The following is a 9,925-nucleotide window of genomic DNA, read 5'->3' as shown; positions in this document are numbered from 1 at the left end:
TCACAAATCTGTGAAGGCCAGGTGGCCTCCCTTTATAGAGGTACAGCAGTTGACCCCTGGCCTCTTTTGACAAGGGCTGAGAGGGATTGCCCTTTATTCTTTCAAAAATACACGTATGTTTTTCCAAAAAATAAATAAATAAATAAATTTTGATTAGTATAGAAGGAATTTGCATGAAATTTTGGTTTTTTATTTTAGTTTTTTATATATATATATATATATATTAAAGAAAGTCCCTGTAATTTTGCAAGAATGACAAAAAAGTGGCTTAATTGCAATAAATTTGTAGTTTTATGTATCCAAGTGTCACACTGTTCGTGAGATTTTTTTCTTTCTTTTTTTTTTTTAAATGGCTCATAGTTCAAGGACTTAAGTATATTGAACCTTTAATTTATATTCTAATTAAGAAAAACTTTAAATTATATTATAAGGAGGATCATTTCTTAAGATAATATTTAAAGGATTATTTTTCTTGTTTCAATAGCCACAAGTAGTCACCAACGGTGACGCAAAATAGAAAGTACAGTCTCTATGATGAGTAATGTCATATACCTTTCCTTTTTCTTTTTCTTTTTTTTATCATCTCAAATTTAATTTAGTTTTAAATCATCTCCAAGTGATGCAAGTACCGATCAGGAAAGATGGTAGAAGAGTTGGAACACCTTATTAAGGAAATTTGAAGGGTTTTAAACTATCTGCATAGCTATAGAAGGTTAACCATGTCCCACGACATATCAATAATGTAGCTCATCGCCTAAAGAATAAAACATTATCTCTTAGGGTCGAACATAACCTTATTGAGAAAGTCTCCAACTGTATTTGGAATATTATCTCCTAGAACGTTGAGGTAAAACTTAAAAGTTGTTTTGCTATCCAAAGAAGAATCTAGATGGAGCTACTAGTATTGCATTAAATATTGAAGGATGTATCTGTCATAATTGTCGCGTAGAACTAGGCTGCCTTCCATCCCACCGTTCAATTGGGCAAACTCTGAGGCTGAGGGCCTTAGACAGAAGAAAGCTGAGAGAGAGCGAGAGAGAGAGAGAGATGATGATGATAGTCGTCCTCGTCCATAGCAATCTTGATATTGAAAGGCGTAACAGTATTTACTGCATCTATAAATGTCAACGGTGTATTTATTTAAGCATTGTCCACGGGTTGCTTTTCTATTAAGGAAGCCCTTGCATGAATTACATATCACATACCAACCCTCTAGGGGAGACACCTTTGCTTCACATGCATGCACGCCATATTAACCAAATTTGCCTTGCTAGCTACTCCGGCTAATGCAATGGCCTCCAGCTATATATATATAGTCTGACTTGTGCCTTTTGACAGAAGCTTGAACAAGACTACAAGAGTCAAAGAGAATAGAAATGAAAGCAAACACAGTGATCATACTAGTTCTTTTGCTAACCCATTCCCTCACAGAAGCTCAATCACATCCCAAACACAACCACCAAAGCAAAGAAGATGAACAAAAGAGAGGAATCGTTAATAGAAGCAGAAGCAGAAGCAGAAGAAGAGGAAGCTGTGACCCATTATACCAATACCTCTTTGAAACCTGTGGCCGATGGCCTTTTCCAACCTCTCCTTGCCCAGACAACCCATTTGCTCCAACACCAAGACCATCTCCTCCCCCAAATCCACCACCAATACTGCAGTGTCCTCAACCGCCTTTGCCGCCGCCAATAGTGCAGTGTCCTCCACCACCTTTGCCACCACCAATAGTGCAGTGTCCTCCACCGCCTTTGCCACCACCAATAGTGCAGTGTCCTCCACCGCCTTTGCCGCCACTAATAGTGCAGTGTCCACCACCTTTGCCGCCACCAATACTGCAGCGTCCTCCACCAGTACCCCTCGTAATTCCTTCACCTCCACCACCATCGCCATCACCACCGCCACCACCTTCTCCGCCACCGCCACCACCTTCTCCGCCACCGCCATCCCCATCACCGCCACCGCCGTTAGTTGCTTCTCCACCGCCACCGCTACTCCTGCCGCCACCAATACCTGTCATATTTGAGCCACCACCACCACTACTCCTGCCGCCACCAATACCTGTCATATTTGAGCCACCGCCACCGCTACTCCTGCCGCCACCAATACCTGTCATATTTGAGCCACCGCCACCGCTACTCCTGCCGCCACCAATACCTGTCATATTTGAGCCACCACCATTGCTAGTTTCTTCCCCACCACCTCCTGGACTAATATTCCCATGGCTAACACCTCCAGATACAGCAACAGAGTCTCCATCCTTTCCAATATTTTCCCCACCACCTCCTGGACTAATATTTCCATGGCTAACACCTCCAGATACATCAACAGAGTCTCCATCCTTTCCATTATTTTCCCCACCGCCCTTTTTTGATCCTATACCAGAAGCTCCAGAGGTACTTCTGCCACCTCCCTTTCCCAACTTACCCCCAGATCAATTTTCACCACCTCTCACGTCAACCCCAACTGCACCAGACACCGGGGTGATTCAGACACCGGATTTTCCTTTTCCACAGCCGCCGGATACCTTTCTGCCGCCTCCTTCGTCGATTATTCCTGAAGTTCCCGATGTTCCGCAAGATCCACTTCCGTTTTCGTCGACGCCACCATCACCGGATACGGTGTTTGATGAACCAGTGCAGCCGCTACTGCCACCACCACTTCCTTTCTTGCCTCCTTTTCAGCTTCCACCGCCAGCTGATTCGCCTCCATTTAAGCATTGATATATTCGTCTGTGCGCTCGAGCTTAAGCCTAGCTACTTGAAGTAACCTGCAGGAAGTTGTTTTGTCAATTGTTTTGCTCCTGAAGTGTTTGTTATTATGTCTCTGTTGTTTGTGAATGATGGCATCTATAGAATAGGATGAGGAGAAATGTTAATTTGCAATTTGTAGAGTAAATGAATCCTTGTTTGCATTCAATCTACATCACTCTCCGTCCTCCTTCCATCATTTCAAAGTTTAGGTGACGTGATTTTTCAATCAAATTAAAAATCAATCTCCATGCATCAAACTGTTATTTTTGGTTTTGTGTAAGAAAATTATTAGATCAATAGAATAAAAGTTCAATCGATTTTTATGGAACGGTAATTAATGAAGATTGTCTAAGCTAAAGCAAAAGGTTTGTTGGGAGTTGATATGCATGTGTTTCAAAAAAGAAAGGAGGGTTGGGGTGAAAGAAAATAGAAGATTGGAATAAGCTAGGCAGCAATTTTGAAGCATATATTCAAGGGTATGGTCATTAAGTTTGTGTAAGCCTTCTTCGGAAATGGCTATCTTCTATAGGAAATCAACCACGCCCACATTGTTCTAATTCCAAAGCATTTGATTAATGGAGTGGCCTTTTCTCCTTCAATTAATCCTCCCTGTTGTGCTTTCATCCCAAATGGATTCACTAAATCTTATCAAACATTTCATTTCCACTGTATCTTTCTCTATACTGTTGGATGGGTCCTTTCTGAAAAAATTCTCACCAATCTGTGGCCTAGACAATGGGATCCCCTATCCCATTTTCTTTTTATTTGTTGGGGTTATCCCATATCGGTTGTGGAAGGAGCTGGTGGTTACTTTATAAGTGTAAGGGAAAGTCTCACCTCTTGAGCTAGCTTTTGGGGTTGAGATAGGCCCAAGACCACCTTGAGAATCAATTTGCACCCAACACTGGTATCAGAGCCCAGGTTTACCAACAAGTCTCAGCCCAACAGTTCACGAGAGAAACGGGTTGTCGTTGCTCCGACCTAAGCCCGATGTGTGAGGGGGAGATTGTTGGGGTTATCCCACATCGGTTGTGGAAGGGGCTGATGGTTACTTTATAAGTGTAAGGGAAAGCCTCACCTCTTGAACTAGCTTTTGGGTTGAGATAGGCCCAAGACCACCCAACATTATTTTTGGGTCTGGTGTATTATCTAGGCTTAAGTAATGCTAGAAGGAATATTAGAGTCATCCTTAAATCTTCCTAAATGTGATGTAACTTTTAAAATTACTAGTAGATTAAAATTCAATAATGATCATCTCAAATTCAACGATTATTTTAAAAACTACATTACATTTGGAATGATTCAACAAAGACTCTAGTTCTTCTTCTCATTACTCCTAGCGAATATAGTGGTATCAAAAGATCTAGGCAAAGTCTCCTAATAGCGTCCCACTTGCATTTTGCAGAATATTTAATTATCTTTGCTAGAGCAAATGCTTGTGAACACCAAGTACCTAAATGGGTTGCTCCTTAACATTTGTTTAGAAGCATTCTCAACTACTCCCCATCATATCTTCTATTTAAGGTGTACAAGTAGTTAATGTTAGCAGTTATTGCTTAAAACTACTAACTACACTGCCTTAAGTTGTTATTAGATTTTTGTAATCGTAACTGCACAATTTTAGGCGATTAGTGGTCATTCAAAACTCAAGTCACACCACGTAATTGTCTTTCGCATGTGGACCTTAATTTTAAGCCTATATTTGCTATTTTAGGACTTCCTTGGGCTTTTTAGACCGCTCTGGAACTGTTTTTTGGCCTTTTTTATTTTAAGCTTTAGTGTTTCAGATGAAATATATATATATATAAAAGCATGAGTATAAGCCTTTTGGGCCCTATAAATGAAAATTACGAAGAGAAAGAAAAGAAAAGAGTTGAAGACTAAAGTAAAGACAAAAACTTATATCAAAATGATGTCGTTTTGATAAAGGGTAGGCGGTTAGTGGTTATTAACCACCTCAACTTACCTCTAAAACCGCTAATTGTATCGCTCTAGTTTATTAATGATTTTTGCTTACCATCCACCCAAACGGTTAGTTGTTAATTAATAATCACCCACTTATACACCCCTACCTCCATTCAAATCAGGAGTAAGAAGGACAAACCCTTGTAACCTCCCATTTTCCTTGTATAGCGTAGAAAAGAAAAAACATAAAATGACATTGTTTTATTTAATAGATTAATTATTGGAGAAAATGCATTTTACCTCTCAAAAGTTTGATTCATTTTTCAATTTAAACCCCAATATTTAAAAATTTACAATACCCTCACAAAGTTACAAAATTTTGCAATTCGACCACTCTGTTACCCAATTCCACCTTCTCAGATGGAAAGTCGAAAACATGCCATACACGCGATAATTTTTTCCCAAATCTTCTCATTTTGCCCCTAATTTTTGGAAAAAAATTAATTAATTAATTTTTTTTAAAAAAAAAAAAATTGGGGTGGCTCTTTGGCCATTTGGGGGTAGCTGACCACCCCCTTTGGCCATGGGCCCATCTAGCCGGATTGGGGGTGGCTCGCCACCCCCAAGGGGCCAAATGGGGGTGGTTGAAATCACCATTGGGGGTGGCCAGCCACCTCCAAATGGCCAAAGGGGGGTGGGTACAGCCACCCCAATTTTTTTTAAAAAAAAAAAATTAGGGGTAAAATGAGAAGATTTGAGGAAAATTAATCACGTGCAAGGCACTTGTTCGACTTTTCGTCTGAGAAGACGGAATTAGGTAATGGAGTAATCGAATTGCAAAATTTTATAACTTTTTAAGAGTACATTAATTACAAAGTTTTAAACATTATGATTCAAATTGAAAATGATAGAGTAATTATTAAAAGAAAACCGATCGGGTCAAAAAATTGTGAGAATCTTTATTCCTCATCGGACTTTGAACCGTCTTTTTCAGAAGCCGACCCAATCGAATTCGAAATTGGGTCAATGGCGGGATCGAAGACAGGTATATATTCAATTGTGCGAACTGCCCCACCGGCCCATAAAAGTAGGCCCAAAGGGAGCGTATCTCTAATTTGAAATTCAACTGATTCTGTTAAGAAACTTTCCTTTCAGAAAACCCCCAACCCAATCTCTCCCAACAGATCCCTTTCATTTCCAGTTCTTTGGAACTGAAAACGATGTCGGATAAACCAATGGTAGATCTGCCACCCGAATGTTGGGAACTGATATTCAATCTCGTCGGCCACCACCGTCACTTCGAACCGCTGTCTGTGGTCTGCAGGCAGTTCCTTGCGATCTCCAACCAACTTCGAGTTAGCCTCACTGTCTCCGACCAAACAGTTCTCTTCCTTCCCCGGCTTCTCCGACGATTCCAACATCTCAGAAAAATAGATCTCAGTGACTTCCACGGAGACCTCGAAGGCCCTCTTTATCAGATTGCGAAATCGGGGCTGGACCTCGAAGCCCTCAATCTTTCCAACCAGAGGAATCTTCCTCTTGATGGGTTGAGGAAATTGGGTTCAAATATGAAGAACTTGAGGAGCCTGACTTGCTCCAAGAGCGGCTCCTTGCTGGACTTCCATCTGTTCGTTATAGCGGCGTCGTTTCCATATCTTGAAGAGCTTGATATCAGCTATCCTGAGCATGAACATTGCTATTCCTCATCTGGGTTTGCGGATTCTGGGAGATATCCGGCTGTAACTGATTCAGGGGTTTATGCATTGTCGACGAAGCTTAAGAATCTTATCAAGATCGACCTTTCAGGTAACCAGTTCATCCATGATAAATCCCTAATGGCCTTGTCATCTAATTGTGCCTTACTAAGAGAAATCGCGGTCCGAGACTGCGCTTTCATAACGCAAAGCGCTCTTGCTTTTGTGATTTCTTGTAGTCCTGAATTGAGGTCCATATCGGCAAGTGAAATTTGGTTGCCTTTTAAGGATGTTGGTTTCGAACAATCATTTATTTACGCCAAAGCATTATGCGATATTAATCTGTCAAACTCATTTGTCGCCGATGAACTTCTTTATTCAATTGTTGAAGCATGTCTCCCATTAAATAAGCTTACTCTTGCCCATTGCGACGGTTTCACTTTTGCTGGAATTTCATTGCTGTTGGCTAAATACCAGTGTCTTAGCTTGTTGAATCTTGAAGGAGTAAATTTCCTCACTGACCAGAACATTGTTGAGTTATCCAAGTTTTTCTCCATGTTAACCTCAATAAACCTTAGTCTATGCTCTAAGCTTACAAATTCAACCTTCTTTACCATCATGAAAAGGTGCCATTTTCTGGATGAGGTCAAAATGGAGAGAACAAATGTAGGGGGGGAAGATTTTTCTGCTGATATTGTGGTCAACCCTCGAGTCAAGTCTCTAAACTTGGCTCGAATTTGTAAATTAGGCGATGGGAGTGTCAAGAAGTTTGCTGCTGTTTTCCCCAATTTACAACAGCTCAATTTAAGTTCATGTTCCAAAGTTACGGGAGAGAGTGTTGTAGAGATTTTTAAGAGATGCAGGGAGATTAGGCGTTTGGAGATAAACCAATGCAGTGGGATTAAGGGGCTTGTGATAGATTTTGAACTCTCCAAACTGGAGGAAATGAGTGCAAAAGGATCAGGGATTAACGATGAAGCTTTGGCGGTGATCGGAAAGAGAAGCTGCAGGCTGCTGCATTTGGACTTGGCAGGCTGCTTGAATGTGACGGCCAAAGGGGTGAAGGAAGTGGTGCAGAGCTGCAGATTGTTAAGGGAGATAAATTTGAAGTGTTGTGATAATGTGAATGCTGGCATTGTTGCATGGATGGTGTTTTCAAGGCCATCACTGAGAAAAATAATCCCACCTTGTGGTTTTGCTTCTACTGAAAGCCAAATAAACCTTTTCTTGCGCCATGGCTGTCTTGTTTGTGAGGGGCAGCATTTCAAAGGACATGGAAAACCCCCTTTGATCTAAATAAATTTTCAAACTCTCTTGTTATTTCTGCACACAATTACTTGACAATAAAGGTGTATTGTATTGTATTGCATCTGGGATTCTGGATGTTGAAGCACAAGATCATTCTTAGCCAAATCAAAGTCAAATGTCACTCGTGTTTATCCTCTTTTGAATTCAAATGTAAAGTGATTAGATGTTATCTGATATCTTGTATAGTTCATATGTAATTGTTATCTCCTGTAACAAATATTATGTAATGTTTTATTTAAGTTAATGGAAACCCATCAGATGGGTGATTGAGGAAGCATAACACCAACTGAAATCCTTGTTTCTTTACTGGGAATCATAATTTTAAATTAATCGCAGGGTAAAAATTGTTTTTAAAGTAGTGTCATGTTCAAAAGGGAAAATAATACTTTACATAAATTAGAATGGAAATCAAGCCTATTTATAGTAGAATGGAAATCATGGAAAAGCGAACAATATATTTGGTTCTTTTTATGTTTTAATTTGATTTTCTTTCGCCCTCTTTTGGATGGTGATTAAAAAGTAATGGTAACAAGCTTGTTTATTAACATTTTTCTTTCTTGGATTTAGCTGCAATAGTTGGCTCTCCATCATAAATTCAAGTTTTTTTTTTTTTTTTTAAACTATTTGTAGATAAAACCTCTTTTTAAGTAACCTATCTAAAATTTGTCCTCAGAGGTTATTAAGATAATTTGGTCATCCAATGTATACCTTCATGTAGGGCCGGCAATTTTGACGCGGCCCGACACAAACACGACACGAAATTATCAGGTTTGAGTTTACCCTAAACGGGTTTGGGTCATAAATAGGGTCGACCCATTTATTTTGCTTTTGATGGGTCGTGACCTATCAGACACGATTAAATTTTTTAGGGGAAAGTCCACATAACCCCCTCAAACTACCACTCAATTGACAATGTCCCCCCCAAACTTTTAATTGTGACAATGTCCCCCCCAAACTACAAAAAATTGTCAATGTTCCCCCAATGACGAAATTACCCTTTGTAAAATATAAACAAAAAATACTAAAACTTCTAGAAAAAACCTAAAACTAACAAAAAAAAAAAAAATCCGAACTTGGCCAATTTTTTCTTTTTTAAAATCAATTTTATAAAAAAGAATTAAAAAAAATTCGATTTTTTTTTTTTTTTTTTATAAAAATTGAAATTTTTTTTTTAAATTTTTTTTTTGTTTTATAATTTTATTTAAATAAAAATTTACGTTTAAAAAAATAAAATTTTCGCTTAATAAAATGAAATTTTTTGTTTTTTAAAACTAAATAAAAAAAATAGTTTTTTTTTTTTAAATAAAAATTTCCGTTTTAAAAATAAAAATAAAAATTTTTGTTTAAAAAAATTGTTTTTTTAAAAAATATTATTTTTAAATTAAAAATTTTCGTTTTTTAAAAAAATCAATTTTTTTTTTAATTTATAGGGGTATTTTTGTCTTATTGAGAAATTTATAGGGGCATTTTTGTCTTATTGCTAGCCTTGGGGGGGACATTGACAATGTTTTGGTAGTTTGGAGGGGACATTGTCACAATTGAAAGTTTGGGGGGGACATTGTCAATTAGGTGATAGTTTGAGGGGGGTATGTGGACTTTACTCAATTTTTTATTTTTTTTTGGTTTACCCTTAATAGACAGGTTTAGGTCATAAACGGGTCAGTTTATGAATTGTTTACTTTGATATGACCCAACTCATCACTTTCATTTTTTTTTTTACAAAAAAAAAAAAAAGGCTAAACGAGTTAAGTGGATCATGTCGGGTGACCCGTGAACTTATCGTATCGTGTTCGAATTTGGTGGGGTTGACAAGTTAGCTAAACAGGTCGTATTTGGATTTATCATAAATGGGTCGACCCAACCCGTTTTGCCACCTCTTTCATGGATTAATGCAATACGTATGCATTTTTCACGTGCAGAGGAAGATCTAATATAAAATTTTCTTTTCTTAACTACACATCCACATACATAAAAGCTACCAAAAAAATTATCATAGTACTAATACATTAAATAACATCAATAATCCATAAATTGCATTAAAGGCTTCGATCAACAACCTGGTTGGGCATCCTAATCAAATGGGCACGCAGGCCCATCGGACATAATGTAGGCCATAAATTATGGTTGTAAAGAATTGATAAATATAGTTAATCTATTTTAAACATGATACTTGTCATGTGTGTCAGGATGGCCGAGTGGTCTAAGGCGCCAGACTCAAGTTCTGGTCTTCGTGAGAGGGCGTGGGTTCAAATCCCACTTCTGACA

General features: G+C 38.5%; 2 protein-coding genes and 1 non-coding gene across 3 annotated transcripts; all 3 read left to right on the top strand.

Annotated features, from left to right (window-relative positions):
- Nucleotides 1-1,221: 1,221 nt before the first annotated feature.
- On the top strand, nt 1,222-2,995 carry LOC132188416 (uncharacterized). Its single transcript, XM_059602860.2, has one exon. The coding sequence runs from the start codon at nt 1,377-1,379 to the stop codon at nt 2,721-2,723; it is 1,347 nt and encodes a 448-aa protein (XP_059458843.2). The 5' UTR covers nt 1,222-1,376; the 3' UTR covers nt 2,724-2,995.
- Nucleotides 2,996-5,849: 2,854 nt separating this feature from the next.
- LOC132178316 (RNI-like superfamily protein) lies at nt 5,850-7,935 on the top strand. The gene has a single exon (XM_088517837.1). The coding sequence runs from the start codon at nt 5,879-5,881 to the stop codon at nt 7,646-7,648; it is 1,770 nt and encodes a 589-aa protein (XP_088373963.1). The 5' UTR covers nt 5,850-5,878; the 3' UTR covers nt 7,649-7,935.
- Nucleotides 7,936-9,841: 1,906 nt separating this feature from the next.
- TRNAL-CAA (transfer RNA leucine (anticodon CAA)) lies at nt 9,842-9,925 on the top strand. Its single transcript has one exon. It is a non-coding gene; the product is annotated as a tRNA-Leu (tRNA).

The sequence above is a fragment of the Corylus avellana genome, chromosome 6 (genome assembly GCF_965113065.1).
Source record: "Corylus avellana chromosome 6, dhCorAvel1.hap1.2, whole genome shotgun sequence".
In the NCBI taxonomy this organism is placed as follows: domain Eukaryota; kingdom Viridiplantae; phylum Streptophyta; class Magnoliopsida; order Fagales; family Betulaceae; genus Corylus; species Corylus avellana.
The sequence above is the reverse complement of the archived record's forward strand: the minus strand, read 5'-3'. Positions and strand labels throughout refer to the sequence as shown.

Coding starts and splice junctions, on each gene's coding strand:
- LOC132188416 (XM_059602860.2), top strand. CDS start 1,377: ATGAAAGCAAACACAGTGATCATACTAGTTCTTTTGCTAACCCATTCC.
- LOC132178316 (XM_088517837.1), top strand. CDS start 5,879: ATGTCGGATAAACCAATGGTAGATCTGCCACCCGAATGTTGGGAACTG.